Raw genomic sequence first — 17,398 nt, forward strand, 5'->3', positions numbered from 1 at the left:
CATTTGAATATAAATTGAAGATTTTCATGAGCACAGAAAGGCCTCCAGGAAGAAAATCGCCCCTGTCCCTCAGTGAAGGACCGGAGCTACAATTCAAATTTCGCCTTGTCCTTGCAAGATTTTGAAAACTTAATGATTTGAGGACGTCCAAGAGAAGATACTTTGCCAAATGAATATAATTTGAGATGCAAAAAACGAAGGAAAATGACCTATATTGACTAAATCGCTCCTGTCCCTCTCCAAGGGACCAGGGCGAAGTACCTTGTAGCTCTCGTCCCTCTCCTAGGGACCAGAGCGATTTCCTCCATTTTGCAAAATCCAGACAAGGGTCAAGGCAAGTTTACGTTCAAAAACGAAGGAGAACATGAGATGAATGCATTGAATATAAATTGAAGATTTTTGGGACGTCCATACCAGTGCTAAATGCCTAGTTCGCTCCTGTCCCTCAGGAAGGGACCAGAGCGATTTTTGATATAATTGCTTTTCTTGCAAAGTTACAAACAATGTAAAGGCATGGGTGGATAGAGTGAAGAAGGAAGACTCCGTTGAATATAAACTTGGAACCTGGCAAAGTAAGATAAAGGCCACAAAGGGAGGATCGCTCCTGTCCCTCTCCAAGGGACCAGGGCGATACAATGGTGATGATACGTCCCTCCAAGGTTCAAGGCCGATCCAAGTCGGGACGAAGGGTGGCGAGGACATTTCAAGGCATTTCCATCAAGCGCAACGTTGCAAAGGTCATCACATGGAAGGATTTGCACTCTAAAGACCTAGATCGCTCCTGTCCCTCTCCAAGGGACCAGAGCGATATCTACATAATGGCGTAAATTTCAAAAGGCAAACAAGTTTCAAGTTACCAAGAGGGTCGAAAGGACATCATTCCACGCAATGAAGATGATTGCAAGTTGGTACAAACAAGAACAAGCATGTTATGATGAACTTCGCTCCTATCCCTCAGGAAGGGACTAGAGCGATATTGATATATTAGATTAATCCATGCAAGATTTACGTAAAGACAAAGATACACAAGGTTACATATGCTCCAGGACATCGTTTGAAGATAATTTGCAAGAGTTTTAAACGTCCAAACATTGCTAATCAAGGTAAAAGTCTCCCATCGCTCCTGTCCTTTGGACAAGGACCAAGGCGATACTATTAAAACACTCCCGTTCCTTCAAAGATCAAGGCGAAGCGAGGTTAGGAAGTGCGAAGGACAACGTTTGAAGGACATTGCAAAGGAGATCGAAGTTTAAAAGTCGCCAAGATCAAGGAGAAATAATGGATCGCTCCTGTCCCTCTCCAAGGGACAAGGGCGATGGTCCCTTTTATGCATCCAAACACATAATGAAAGCCAATGGAAATAAGCGCAAAGGACACGAGCAATGATATTTCGAAGGTCAAAAATGCAAGGTGAAAGCAAAAACATGGAGATCGCTCCTGTCCCTCTCCAAGGGACCAGGGCGATAATGGTCATGGGATGCATTTGCTCGCACAAGAGAGGCATTCAAATTCGAAGGACCACCAGATGATCGATTCGGGAGGTGAAAATGAAGGAGTTGAACGTTAAAAACGCAAGAATCATGCCAAAAATCATGGATCGCTCCTGTCCCTCTCCAAGGGACCAGAGCGATGAGGTACGTCCTTTTATTTTCATATCTTTGGCGCCAAATTTAAACAATTCGAATTTCATTAAATGCTTAATCGATTTAAAAATTGAAAATCTTATTGGCATTTAATATGGCGTTAACATTTATTAATTATTTTTGCCTTATTTAAAAATCGAAATTTGCAATTTAAAAACGCAAGGCATTAATAGTTAATTATTTAATTAATAAAAAAAAATCGATTTGAGCACTCATATATGGAGGTCGGCCTTGTTATGTCATTGCAAATCATTTAAAAAATGGTTTTATTTTTATTAAGTCGGCCTAAGGGGTAAAGGATGCAAGCGCTATATAAGGGGGGTAGAATTATCATTTTCTACATCATTATTTTACCTTCCTTCATGCGAGTTAGCAAGAGGCGAATATAGTGCGAGTTTCATTTATCCAAGGTGGCGAAGACACTCCAAAGGTGGTGCGAATTGCATTGAAGACCAAGGGTGGCGCGCTTGGACATTCCAAAGGTGGTGCGACTTCAAACCAAAGGTGGCGTAGACATTCCCAAGGTGGTGTGAGGCGTGCGAAGTGTGTTTGAAGAGGTGCGAATTGCATTGAAGATCAAAGGTGGTGCGAATTCGAAGACCACACCAAGAGCGAATTTGAAGATCCATTCGAAGACCACACCAAGAGCGAATTTGAAGATCCATTCGAAGACCACGTCCAGGGTGATAATTGAAGATCACATTCTCTCCAGAGGTGGCGAAATCAAATTTGAGGGGATCATATTGAAAATTATCTTTATACCTCAATTTTGCCTAGGCAAATTTTGTTTTTGCATTCTAGAGTTAGCTCTCTATCGAGGTATGGCGATTTAATTATTATTGTTTTATTCATTCATCGTCATATTTCAAATTTTGAATTTTAAATCTCTTAGCTCAATCATTGTATTTTAGGAAATGATAACTCTAGGGACTTATCATGAGGTTTCCTAAAATCTATCTCTCTTATCTACGTTATTTATTGCAAAATCTATTTCTTATAATGAAATGTTGTGTAGGTATGGCAACCCCAAAGGCGGGAGCATCCACCAGTCGCTCGGCTCTCATGAAAGAAGATCAGAAGACTAAAGAAGTGGAGACCAAGATCGTGTCCAAGTGGAGCAACATTGGAGATACAAACTTGGGGAACTTTAGCACGAAGAAGTTCCGAGAGGTCCCTTACATCGGCAAGCCATCACCTGTCGCCCGGAGAATAATAGAGAGTGGCATTATCAAGGCGGCCGGTTTTCCTCCAGCTATTCAGTGCCACGAGTTGATGATCGAGTGTGCCCGTCATTACAATCCACAGTCCAGGACAATTGTGTCCAATGAGGGAAGCACTTTGGCGTACCTTTCAGAGGAGGCCATAAGTGAAGCCTTCCATCTTCCAGAGCACAGGGACATGATATACAAGAGCATTGAAGGAGCCAGATCAGTGTACGATGATGATCCAGATGCTTGTCTAAGCATAATCAACAAGAACTGGCTACTCAAGAGTCGTCCCCGTCTGAGCAAAGTACCGAACACACCGCACCGGATTGATTTCCAAGAGGAGTACAGAGATTTGATTACCATGCTCAACAGAGTTACAGGAGCACCTCATGCCTTCTATTTTGAGAAATGGATGTTTTATTTCATCCAGGTGATTGTTCAAGGAAAGGGTACAATACATTGGGCTAGGATAATTAGCCATTGCTTAGACGTACAGTTGAGAAGACTCAGGGCTACTAAGTCCTTCCACATGAGTTCATATGTCATCTATGCCTTAATCAGGAGCGTTGAGTACGCAGGACTACCTCACAGAGGAGTGATTGGAAGAGGACCCGGCGAGGTCAGAGTTTGTGAATCCTATACCCACTTGCATCATCCACCAGGGAAGAACTACAAGTTAATCAATGATACTTTCACGATGAACATCACCAGGACGCTGCAAGGAGGGATTCACAACAGATTATCTCAGGATGCCCAGGAGTTAATCAAGAGGTACGGTGCTTGGTTCATTCAGTTTCCCAAGTTCACTTACATTAGAGTGTATGGATGTCCTTTACCTCCATACATGTTGCCGAGGTACCCTACAGATAGAATTGTGTTACTTGAAGTAACAAGGCAGTTGGCAGCATATGTGAAGGCATTCAGACACAGACATCAGAATGGAGTTCAGGTACCTATTATTTTGGGTAATTCAGTTGAGGTATGTCCCAATGTCTCAGCCATGGATGACGCAGAGAGGGAGTTAGCCTTGTATCCTTTTTCATCTTTTGCTTGGAGGAATAGTTTTGATCCTCATGGACATTTAGAGGAGACAGTCGGTAGAAGATTTAGGCATGAGTACCAGATTGAAGATTTTATGATGAATCTCCTAGATGATCTCGAAGTGAAACGTAAGATACATTCTAGATTGCCTTTGGATTTTATCAGGAAATGTAAGATTTACAGAGTAGCCGACCAAGCTCAGGACAACGGCAGGCACATCCAATCTTCATATGATAGAGAGAGCAAAACAATAAGTTTGAATTGGAATGAGCCCGAGGCCGTGGATTTAGATGATTTGATGGCACCAGTCTTGTCTTGTACTCGCAGATGGGTAGACGTTCAACATCAGAAGTTGAGAGAACAAGGCATAGCCATGTCTTTTACTTTGGAAGAAAAGCCAGCCGAAGGTGGAGCCAGTGTTAGTGAAGGCAATCCTAATCCTAGGAATTCAGGTGAAGGTAACCTTCGATGTGCCAGTGAGGGCAATCTCCATTCGAGAGGTTCAAAGAGAAAGGAAAGATCAGAAAAGAAAGAGCCTTCCAAGAAAAAGCAAGGTGCTAACAAAGATCAAACACCAGGTACTTCTTCCAGGCCAGAGGATAGAACAGTTCGAGTGGAAGAATCCATGGAATCGATGGTACAGAATGATAGACAGGAAGAGGAACAGGCACAGCATGTTTCATCCGATGGATCTCTCCAAGACTATGATTTAGATAATGATAACGAAATAACATCTCCTCCCAGACAAGAAGAAGTAGTACATAAAGAAATTCAAGTTCAAGAGACAAGATCAAATATCCCAGATTGGTTGAAGGAAAGATTGACTAAGGTGATCGTAATTGAGGATGAAGACAGTGCAATTGATTTAGAGAGCCTCGTGGGACGTTCACATATGACAACAGAGAAGAAGAAGGCTATAAAGATGTCCAAGATGATTCGAGATGAGACTGGATCTAGAAAACTGCAGATAGCTACACCGGCAGCAGACAAATATGAGGGTGAGATCCTAGCAGAAGACTATCATATACAGACTATTGAGTTAGGACCATCCACAGCAGAGCAGACTTTAGATGATGCCACCGACACATTTGAGGCATTGAAGGATAAATTTAGAGAAGAAGTAGAAAAGAATAGGAAGCTTGAGAAAGAGGTCGGTGCATGGAGGACATATTTCAGTCACATCAATGAACCTTTGGGACGTCAGGATCCAGTTAGATCACCATTGCAGGCATTGCCCCTTCAATCAATCAATGAAGCAGAAAGATTCAGGAATATGGTATAGCGTACATGTAATTGGATGGATAGATCTCACACGGTGGCCATTGAGTTTATTACAAGGATGTCGAAGATCACCCACCAGGCTATCCAAGTTCTTGAGATAATCCACAGATTGATGGCAACAGTAGCTGCATTTGCCCATACCAAGGACGTTGTCATCCCTGTCTTGAAAGTTATAAGACATACATCTAGAAGAATTTTAGCACAAGAGAGGATCTTAGAAGGTGATTCTCACAGTTTGTTTCAGTGGTCAACCTTACTCCATATAAAGAGTGTTCTCTTTGAGGACATCAGTGTTAGATGTGGTCAAGTTGAGGAGGTGATCAATCCGACCCAGGACAGAGTATTTGAAGTACTTCGTACCATTCTTGGCAGAGGGATCGAGGTCGAGACAGATGTGGATTTACAGGAATTTGAAGATAGAATCAAGATCATCTTTCGCAAAGACGCAGATGTTACAGATGAGCAGTATGATCAGATGTATGCCACCATGCTCCTGATTGATAGAACAAAGGAACTTGAACCTACTTGGGACACAGCTCTTCTAGATGCATTTGATCAGGTTATCCACTTAGAAGAGAGTATCAAGAATCTTCCCGAGATTCCAATTGCAGAAATCGAAGGAATCGTAGCAAAATTCATTGCATATGCTAAGAAGGAAAATTGGAAAGGGAATAAGATTCTAGATGAAAGGTTGTTACAGATGACATGACATCTTATTTCTCATTGGTTGATACCTCCTAGTTTTTTGTGCCAAATTTAATATTTGGCTATGTATTTAATATTGTTCAGTAAAAAGGAGGTCATTTGTAACAAACCCTAATTAGGGTTTAGGTGTCATTGTCTTGTCCGTTGATTTACTTTCAATCTGGACCTTTCATTGTAATTGGGGATGCTATTTATACCCCCATTTTTCATTTTTGTAGTAGTCAGTTAATAGAGAATAGAGTTAAGAGTGAAATAGAGAGATTAGAGTTGTAAGCAATTTTTATTTTGTAGCAAGATTGAGTCTTGAAGAGAGAAATTCAAGCAATTGTTGTATATGATGACTTGGAAATCAATAAAATATTGAAGTTATGGTGTTTTGTTGCAAGTTTCTTGAGTTATCTTCATGGTTGTTGGATGTACTTGAATCACGCTCAATCAAAGTAGTTTGTTAATTTGAAAGACTAAGTGTGAGATTTGATATTTGGTAGGATTCGTGATCCAAACCACTAGCTTCTTGCTGATTGTAGGAACGCCTTGCGTGGTCGACTGGAAAACACTTTGAGTCCTTAACCTTCAAGCATTTTCGCATCTAGGATATGTACCTTCGTAGTAGTGTCCTTGGTCTTTGATGCATTGAACACCATTATTACCTTAGAAGATCGCACTAATTTCAGTTAAGTTGTTATCTTATGGCAAAATTGAAATTGGTTGAGTCTTGCCAAATCTCATTCATGCTAAGTCGTTCATAGGGTTAGGCTAGATTAGACCTCTTAAGCCCTATCTTTTTCCATTTTTTTGAAAGTTCTTTTTAGATTAGTGAAATCTTCGAACCATTGAATCCGTAAGAAGCCTTGGAGGAAACAGCAAATCACATCATACCACTAAAAAGCTTGTCCACACGTGGAGACCCCACTAAAAGAACCTTGGAGTCCATCTAACTGATCCTTTTTGCAGATCTTCAGCAGTTAGAGACTATTTTCTCAAGAGAGGATAAGATGCCTGTCGGTATTTTATTCTGTGTATGATTGTGTACAAAATACACGTCAACAGTGCCCAAACCCAATCACGTCCATTTCCATTCCTCACCATTGCCATCACCATTTTCACCCTACCATTCTTTCCATCTCTCTCCCTCTTCATCCCACAACCCTTCCATCTTCTCTATCTTCAACTTCCACCCTTCCATGCCTTCACCACATCCTTCACATCTCCCTTTCCACTTCCATTTCTTTCGATTCACCCTCACCTTACCTCCCTACCTTCCATCCCTTATCCCTCCATCCTTCCTCCTCTTTCACCCTTCCCTACACCCTTCCTTCCTTCCACTTCCTTCCTTCCAGCCTCTACCCACCTACCTTCTCGTTGTGATGTATTCACACATCGCCCCATTGCAAATGGGGACCCCCACTTTTTTGCTTTCTAGGTTAGTGTCTTAGCTTAGCTATTGTTAGTAGTAAGGTCTTTAGCTATTAGCCTTTCGTTTGAAGAAGTGCACTTTTTTCAGGTGGCTAGGCAATGGTAGAGTCATTTCTCCCTCCTTAGGTTGGAAAGAGGTCGAGTGATGTCAATTTGAACATAGTGGGTAAGGATGGCCAATTGTAGGAGCAAAATCTGACTAAGTATTGGAAAATTTCCTTTGCTCTTCCATGGAATAGGATGTCAAGTCAAGTATCGATATGAGCATGAAAAGCAAGGAGGTTTGATGGATGCTTACCTTGGATCAAGTGTCATCAATTAGGTAAAGTTTCCTTCTTCATCCAAGTGATATGATCCTACTTCATTGAGAGACAGGTTGAAGGGGCAAAATTTGACTAAGTACATGAAAATTTCCTTTGCTCCCTCCTAGGAGCGAAATCCACTTCCATTGTTCCGTCATAGGAGCGAATTTCCTTCCCTTGCCATGTAGGAGGTCCAAGATACCCTTGATCATCACGAATTGCAATGTGAAGGCTTGGTCGAGCAACGAGTTTGATCTTTAGCTTGGCCTAATGCAAAAATTGACTAAGTATGAGAAAATTTCCATTGCTCCCTCTCAAGATTGAATTTCACTTCCTTTTCTCCTCCTTAGGAGCGAATTTGACTTTGCTATTGTTACCCTGAGCATGACTCCCATTGCATTTTAGAGGTCTGACATGGATGCAATGGATCTAATTAAAAGGATGAATCATTGAGGAGGTTGATAGAAAGGCCAAGGATGGTGAGTGTGCTCCACTTCCATTGCTCCTTGTTAGGAGCAAAATCCTCTTCCTTTGCTCCATTCTTGGAGCGAATTTTGCTTCCTTTGCTTCTTCTCAGGAGTGAATTTCTTCTCCAAGCCTCCTATGACATCTGACATCTGACATCTAAAACCCTGTTTGATTGCCATGTGATGCCTTAGTTTAAGCAATGAATGCAATCTCTGATCAACAACCTTGAATTTGGGCTAAGTACAAGATCATTTCCATTGCTCCTCCTTAGGAGCAAAATCTACTTCCTTTGCTCCCTCACAAGAGCGAAATCCTCTTCCATTGCCCTCATCTTGGAGTAATTTGAACTTCTTGAGCATATTTGGGGGTAATGAGAAAGTTTAGTCCCTTTAACATCATTTTTGATCATGGAAGAGGTAAGTGCATCATGATTTTGACAAAGGGAAGGATCGAGATGGTAAATTTGAAATGACTTCCTTTGCTCGCCTCCAGGATCGAATTTCACTTCCATTGCTCCCCTTTGGGAGCAAAATTTGCTTCCTTTGCTCTTTCAAGAGAGCGAACTTGCTTTCAAAGCCTCCCTTAATGATAATTTGACACATCTACACACTAGGAGAGCAAAACCAAAAGATCTAAGTTGATAAAAAGGGAGAGATTGATAAAACCTAGCTAAGTGGTGAATTTGAGGGTTACTTCAATTGCTCCTTGATTGGAGCGAATTATGCTTCCATTGCTCCTCAATTAGAGTGAACTCCTCTTCCTTTGCTCCTTCATGAGAGAAAATTCACCCCGAAGGCCTCACATAGAGGTAATTTGATGCATTTGAGTGGATGGAATGGAGGGTAAATGGAAGATCGAATTTAAGGTCATTTCCTTTGCTCCCCTTTAGGAGCAATTTTCACTTCCATTGCTCCTCATCTAGAGCGAATTTCCCTTCCTTTGCTCTCTCATGAGAGCGAAGTTGATTTTAGAGCCTTCTTTGAAGTCAATTTGACACAATCACATGCATGAGTAGCAAAAACACAAGGTATGAGCTGATGAATGGAAAGAGTGGATAAAAATTGGCTGTGTGAAATGATTTCCTTTGCTCCCCTTCAAGAGCGTTTTTCACTTCCATTGCTCCTCATCTGGAGCGAATTTCCCTTCCTTTGCTCTCTCATGAGAGCGAAGTTAATTTTAGAGCCTTCTTTGAAGTCAATTTGACACAATCATATGCATGAGTAGCAAAATCACAAGGTATGAGTTAATGAATGGAAAAAGTGGATAAAAATTTGGTTGTGTGAAATGATTTCCTTTGCTCCCCTTTAGGAGCGAAATATGCTTCCATTGCTCCCCTCTAGGAGCGAACTCACCTTCCTTTGCGCATTCATGAGAGCGAAAATACTTCCTAGGCACTCTTTAATGATGATTTAAAGCATTTCAAGGCACAAGAGGGTAAATTGATAACCAAGTGAGCTGAAATTAATGTCACTTCCTTTGCTCCTTCATGAGAGCAAAATGGCTTCTAAGGCATACTTTGGAGATCATTTGAAGCATTTTCACATTAGGAGGATGAGAAACCTTGAGGCATGATTAATAAAAGAGAGACAAAATGATGAAATAAGGCTAAGAGCAGATTGGAAGGTGATTTTAACTTAATTTCCTTTGCTCCTCCTTAGGAGCGAAAATCACTTCCATTGCTCATCCACAAGAGCGAATTTCTTCTTTTGCCATCCAAGGAAGTTGATTGCACTTTATTAAGAGGTAAGTTGCATATGCCAATTTGCTAAGTGTTGGAGAACTTCCTTTGCTCTCTGATAGGAGTGAATTGCACTTCCATTGCTCCCTGATAGGAGCAAAATTCCCTTCCTTTGCTCCTCTTTAAGAGCGATCTCCCCTATAAATGCGCCTATCAGACCTGTAACACATAAAATAGGAGATCATGTCAAATTGAGAGTATTCAAATGTTATATATCATATGTGTTTGATACCCATTTGTTTGTTTTGCAGGAGGTAAAGAAAGAAATCAAAAGGACCAAGTTGGAGGAAGATCGGAACAAGTATCCCAAGGAGGAAATTTCAACATCAAGGTCAAGATACAAGGAAGATGTCTGCAAGAGGAAAACTTCATCGGGAAATACAAGGGAATCAAGGAAGGTGACCACACAAGAAGCATTCGCTTATACAAGAACATGATCCACACATCCAAGGATGTGGATGTAAGAATCAACAACATGAAGGGAATCACAAAGAAAGAATTTCAAAGGAGTAAAGAAGCAGTTATGACATCAAGGGTTCATTCCAAGACAATATCAAGATTCAAAACTAAGAGGGATTCAACATCTACACCTTGCACCTTCATGGCTTTCAACATTGAGATATTCAAGAAGATAGTTTTAGAAGAGTTAATCAAAGTTAGAAGATCATCTTGAACAACTTGATACAATTTGGAAACACACCTCCATCATGATGAGATATGAGGTCTATAAGTGCAAATTGAGGTGGCATCCCAGACACTACTCCACCAATTAGAGGAGGTCCCACATCAGCATGTCTTGTTTCAATGAACGAAGCTCACCCATGGGGCACAAACTCCAATATACCTACCCCCACTATCTATTGGTCAAACGCTCAAGAAATGACATGTGTCCAAGCATTGTAATTTATTTCATTGGCTAGAATAAAGTTTGTTGTAACAAACCGTAATTAGGGTTTCATTGTAAAATCTTGGCCATTGATTTGAAACAATTCTGGCCATTCAATGTAATGAGCTCTCTATATAAAGCTCAAGCTCTTCATTTGTAAAGGGGAATAGAATAGAGAATAGTTAATAGTTTAGTAGCAAATAGCAGTTAGAGTAGACTAGGAGGAGAAGGCAGAAATTGTTGCCTAAGTTGTAAATAAACTTCCTTTTCATTGAAGTTAGGGTGGAATGTGTTGTTTCTTTTACACTTGCATGATTTCTTGTTGGATCTTCATGTTAGCTAATAATCTCTCTTCTCGTTCCATCAACTCCACCATTTACAATACAATGATATACTTTAAAGTTTAAAGTTCTACTTTACCCTAATGATGTGTGAGTATATATAGTCACATTAATAAGTGCCTAAGTGGTTTTACAATATCATGGATACCAAAACCCTGGACCAAGAAGACAAACCATAACAATTCCCATAACACATGGGTTATGAAATGTCCCAAATAAGAACACTAGTTAAACCACCTATCCAAGCTTGAAACAACAAGAAAGGACCCAAAAGTTTTCCTCAGGATGCTGCCCTGAACCTTGGTTGGCGTTACCCAACCGTAGATCCATGGAACGCCACTAGGATATCAGCCCATTCTATTGGAAGTTGTTCTCTCCTGTTCCAAATATACAGTCTAAAAAATACAAATTGTGAAATTATAAAACACATTTCCAACATATTTACTTCATTTTTATGCATCAAATCTGCTAGACAGAGAGTTGTTTTGAACCTACAATAGAATTAGCAATACAGGGAATAAATTGACTTGAGCAGAAAGAAGCTATAGCAAAGAGAACATCAATATGGAGAGTGAATTAGCTTGAAAAGAAAGAAGCTATGAGAAAGAGATCATATGGACACCTTGTTAACCCTTGATAAACTCAATGTGGGAACTTGAGCATGGAAAGGGGTTGTTACTGTCTTGAACAAATATAAAGAGTGGCTCTCAACAGAGAATGATGGACAAGCATATACATCAATTTTCCTACAGTATCCTCATAGAATCTTCCTTGCATATCAACTACTGAGACCTTGTACACTTCTTTTAGTTTGCCACTTCAGCTCTACATGACCAATACATTAACCAACAACTTGCAAAAATGGTTGTTCTATGTCAGCAACCTTAAAAAACACTTGCAAAGTTGAAGAATTGAACCACTGGACTGAGTGAAATTCCATCTGGGTCTGTTCAGTTTTCACTCTATTGCATTATAACAAAATTCAGTGCAGGCTAAATATATCAAATCCTATTCGAAACAGCAGCCTTTACTGTCCAGTGGCTTTTTGAGGGTCCAGAGTTCCACAGAGCCTCTTGATCAAAACACCTTTCTTACTGGACTGCCTTTGATAGAAAAAGAAAAACTCTCCTCCATGGCTTTTCAATTTCAGATGTGTTTGCATAGAGCAGGTATTTGAAGTGATATCCATGCACATCTATGTTTTGCTGATTCATTGTGGAACAAATACTCAGACTACACCTGGATGGTCATCCTCATTCTTGTAGGCCATACTAATTCTAATACAATTGCTGCCTGGATTTCAGTTTCCTATGATCTGCCTGCTTAGCCGCCTCTTGCATCTGAATGGTATCAGCAAGGACATCAACTAATCTAAAGCGGGATAGATGTTATACAGAATCTATGGTACTATCTTTTCCATATTTATATTTTTGTTTATTCTGTAGAAAAAACACACAATTTAAAGAAGAGATTAATTAAATATGTATTATACTTAGGTCTAGAGTCATATGAACCGTACTTGGAAACAGACAAGGTCAAAAATTATCAATATAAGTGGCACTCAACAGTTACTTGGCAAATGCATGGAAAGAAACTTTTGGAAAGATAAATATTGGAATAAAACAAAAGAGAGAATTTCCATTCCATTATAAATCCACTTAATAGACATTAAAGTGTATAAAAAACATGTTTCAAATAGGGACACCATTTAAGTTAGGTTTTGTAAGTCCTCAATTTTGCATATTTACATATGAGACCATCCCATATGCCTTGTACACCTACTTTGTGTGGATAGGGAGGCACCGTATATGCCACCATGATAGTGAGGGCATATAACATACCTCACTTTGAATCAAAACTTGTGACCTCCTTTATGGAATGCACAAACCTTCATCTATAGGCTCACTCAAGCTGTAACAGAATGCACATCATCAATGGTAAATTATATAGGTATTAAATAATGTTGTAATGCTTATTTTGATTTATTTGAAGCATTCTTAATTGGAGTGAAGAACTTGACAAGAAGAGAAAATAAAGAAAATAGACTTAGTACTTAGAAAAAACTTTGCAATAGCTTGTCAAATATTCAAGACTGCTTGATTTTGTTGGATAAGTAGAGTCAAATTTGTAACTACTTGGTCTCATAGAAATCTTATTGTGACTATCCTTAGGCCTATTTAAGTTTGTTGTATATGGTTAGTTACACAGTTATATATATATATATATATATATATATATATATATATATATATATATATATATATATATATATATATATATATATATATATATATATATATATATATATATATAAGATTGACATGGGAACTCTCTCTATTGATTGAGAATGCCAATGTTTTAATTCATTGCATGTGATGATAATGAAATCAATCCCATTTTTTAAGTTGGTCTGGAATTGTTTGTTTGCAGATACGTAGTTTGTGCTATGTATATGAGATGATATTGTGTCTTCATAGGATAGAAGTAGACCATCTTGTTTAAATCACCATCCACATATAAGATGCTTCAGTACATAAAAAAACGTTTCTTGCAGTACATCAAAGGCTTCAAATTGGAAAAAGCAGTTTAGTTCTGTCTGCTTACTTGTTTCAATTATTTTCCAGGGGGGAGAGGAGTTTGAATTATTGATCTTTACCTTGAAGAATAGTGGTATTCATCCTGAATTGCTGACTTGTATCCTCCAAATTGTTAACTTCTGATTACAATGCTCATTATTTATTTTTTGGTACAATTTTCCGAACCAAATTCTTTTGAAGCATCTGTGTTTTGTAAGTTTGTTGCTTTGACAAAGTGTCAGTTCTTACAAAAGAATGGTACTTTAGTATGCTAGCTCGCATCCGTGTAAATGTATTCCGGATTGAGATGATTGATGGAACTGGATACCATGCAGATCTCCTTGCAGCAGCATCTGCATCTATTTCAGCTGAATCAGCAGTGGGAAATGCCGTTTACATGCTTTCATCGATGTACAATCATGATTGTGGTATGTTTCAGCATCTCCTTTTTCTTGTTTTAGTTTATATAACATCATATATTATATAATCTGGATAAATAAATAAATTAAACAAATGAAAGTCATCAAATATATGTTGGTTAGTTGATTAGTTGTTGGGAGTTAGTTTCTGTAGGGAAGTTTGGGGAAGTTTGTACAAGAATGCAATGCTTTTTAAGAATTTGCATCATACATTGTAAACTATCCCAATGAGCATCAATATAATTTTACATATTTGATGGTATTTATAAGTTCAATATGATTTAGTTTTGCAATGTTTTCAGAATTTTCAATTTGGTATCAGAGTGGTTTTTGATCAAAATCATGGTGTCAGAGATATGGAAGGTGGATGAGTGGTGGTGTGTCACTATGAAGATCAGTGTACAGTTTAAACAATTGTTAAAACAGCTATGCCCTTGGATATTGACTCCTTGCACCAGAAAAATACAGAGGCTTCAATGCTACAAAGTATCAATAAAGATTGTATCTTGGGCATTGTTGACGTGGATGAAATCGCATTGCTGCAAACTCCATATGGCCAACGCAGAATAGAATAGCCGACTGATTATCCTACTCTCTCTTGAGACAAGGAAGTCTCTAATGCTATTTTCTAAGTTTGATCAAAGGAGACGACCTCAAGGTTTCTTTTGTCAGGTCTTGACTGCGGGATCTCTCAGTGGCTTGATGTGTTTTTGCTGGGAACACAAGGGGACTTACGATTTGCAACAAGCTAGTCTGCTGTGATTCTCGAATTACGTAATAAAGAACAAAAGGAAAGGGTTAGGAGATCTAAAACTAACAACACGGGTATGCGGGTAGACGGATTCCACATAACCAATTCCTGCTTGGCCAGAATAGCTCACAATTCTAGCGCAATCTTCAAAGGGACTTGGAAGATTTTCAGACTGGAGATGCACGGCTAAGCACCCAATTATGGCGCAGCTTAGATGGACACCTGCAATTGAACTAAGCACAATCGAAGGCTCAGGTTAACCACACAAAAAGATACACAATCAGCATATCCTCAGTGGTATGAGCCCGAATCTATCAAATACCTACACACCCAAAATATAAAGATCTATCTAAAATGCTGAAAGAAACCATGCAAATAGGATGAAAACAAGACAATAAACACCAAATCAATGTTTATATATTGATCTCATCTGCCTATTACAACAATTTCTGCAGCATCTCTATGCTACTGCTAAGATCTAACCTATTCTAACTCTAAAATCTAACTATCTAACCATCTCACTATCTAACAATCTAACAATCTAACAATCTCTAACCCTTTACAAAAGAAAGGCCTCTGCCTTTTATAGATATTACAATTTTGAATCAGAGGCCAGGATGGACTGCATCCAAGGGTCCTGATCTGCCTTCCAGAAGCTGGCAGCTTTGACCCATGCCTAATTAATTCTCAGTTATCCAACCAGCAACTATCTCAACTACCTGCCACTATTTGGCTTTAATTCAGGTCTATCCAATCTTCTTGGTGGTTGAGAATAGTTATTCACAAAAATATCTTCCACGGGACCCATAGGCAGTTTACAATAAAGCAATTTCATCTTTTAGGAATTGAATTCCTTGAATTAAATCCAGTTGTGCACTTTCTTGATAATGCATAAACTTGTAGCATTCAGAGTGTTCTTTGGTCTTTGGTCTCGGTGGTGGACTTCATCTTTGTTCAGCGACACGGTTCCCAATGTTTGGTTGCTCTTGCGCTCTTGCATCTTTTCTTTTTCCAATCTTCAACGCCTGGCTTTGGATTGCGATCCTTCCCTGATTTGTGTTTCAGGTTTTTTTTTCTCTTGGTTCTCCAATGACGTCCTGCGATCAATCAACCAATTTCATTTCATTAAATCAATTTGAAAAATTAAATAATTTAATTTAACAAACATTAAATTTAATTACGACGTCTGGCTTGAGAAGCTCTTTGTGAGATGTATCTTGAAAATGCTTCTCTTTCTCTTCGATTGTGAAATCTGATCCTTGGTCTTTTACTTCTGTGTGATTTTACCTTTGGAGTCTTGGGCGTTTTGAAATCTTCTTATGGCGCGATTCTGGAGGTTTGAAGAGCTTCCGCAAATTTTAAAACTCTAACTCTCATGCTTTTCAGGTAAATTTCGGAGAACGGAGGGCACTTTTTGTAATTTCATCATATTCTCCAATTTAGCCCCCCAGGGTCCGAAATTGGAGTTTTAAGTGAAATTTCGGACCATTTGGGGATTTTTGCAACTCTTCCAAATATTAAATTTCGGCCCCATGATCCGAAATTGATGTTTTGGACGAAATTCGGAGCTCTTGGGGTTTCGTACAAACTTTTAAGCATTTTCGGACCTAAAGCACCCTTTTGGGAAATTTCGGATTGTTTGAACTTTTTGCAACTTTATCATTTTCGGACCTCCTGGCGTTTTGGAATTTTGTGATTTTAATGCCAAATTCGGAGCTTAAGGCGCCTTTTGCAACTTGTCCAGAATTTCAGACCATTCAACGTTTTTGCGAATCTTTGAAGTGAAGTTCGGATTTTTTGGAGGTTTTAACGTTTTGGTGCCCAAGGTATTTTTCGCGATTTTAACCTTCTGGAGCTTTCAGCGTTTTGAAGCATATTTTGCGAAATTTTAAACAATTTTCGGAGCTTCCAGCATTTTGCAACCTTGGAGATATTTTCGGAGCATTCATACTATTTGCAAGTTTGATGGGTTTTTAAAATTTCGGGGCTGGGGTTCGAAAATGGGTGTCTAAGGCGAACTTCGGACCTGGAGGAGCCTTGCAAGATTTCGCGTTTTCACATTCCGCCCCTAGGGTCCGAAAATGAGGATTTTAAGTGATTTCGGACCTCAGAACATTTTTGGCGAAGTTTAAAAGGAACTTCGGACCTAAACACGCCTTTATAAACTCGATACACTTTCCATTTACCTCCCCCCAGGGTCCGAAAATGAGGCTTAAGGCGAATTTCGGACATAGAGGGTTTTACACATTTCGGAGCTTCAACGCCTCTTTTGTGATTTGCCATTATTTCAAATTTTGGAGCAAAGGTGTTTTAGCGAACTAGAGACTTTCGCCAATTTATAGCAAACTCCGGATCCTTAAGGCGTCCTTCGCGATTTTGAAGATTTCGGAGTGTTTACACACTTTTCTGCCTTTGCGATTTTGGAGTTTTCGCGCTTTGTTGCCGAAAGGCATTTTCGGACCATAAGACATATTTCGTAATTTTCAGAAGAATTTCGGACCTATAAACGCGTTTTGCAAATTTAGAAGAAACTTCGAATATCGGCCCTAGGGTCCGAAATTGGTGCTTTAAGTGAAATTCGGACCTGAAGGCACTTTTGCAACATTTCACTTTTTCGGACTTC

At 39.3% G+C, this 17,398-nt stretch overlaps 1 protein-coding gene across 1 annotated transcript in view; it reads left to right on the top strand.

Moving 5' to 3' along the window:
* The window catches only part of LOC131034438 (histone-lysine N-methyltransferase ATXR4), a 96,030-nt gene that overhangs the window by 47,511 nt on the left and 31,121 nt on the right, over positions 1 to 17,398 (top strand). Inside the window, exons 6-7 of the mRNA XM_059208981.1 lie at positions 13,654 to 13,723; positions 13,848 to 14,033. Of these exons, the coding sequence (XP_059064964.1) occupies positions 13,654 to 13,723; positions 13,848 to 14,033 (256 nt within the window). The remainder of the gene's footprint in view (positions 1 to 13,653; positions 13,724 to 13,847; positions 14,034 to 17,398) is intronic.

This window comes from Cryptomeria japonica, chromosome 1, assembly GCF_030272615.1.
Source record: "Cryptomeria japonica chromosome 1, Sugi_1.0, whole genome shotgun sequence".
NCBI lineage: Eukaryota > Viridiplantae > Streptophyta > Pinopsida > Cupressales > Cupressaceae > Cryptomeria > Cryptomeria japonica.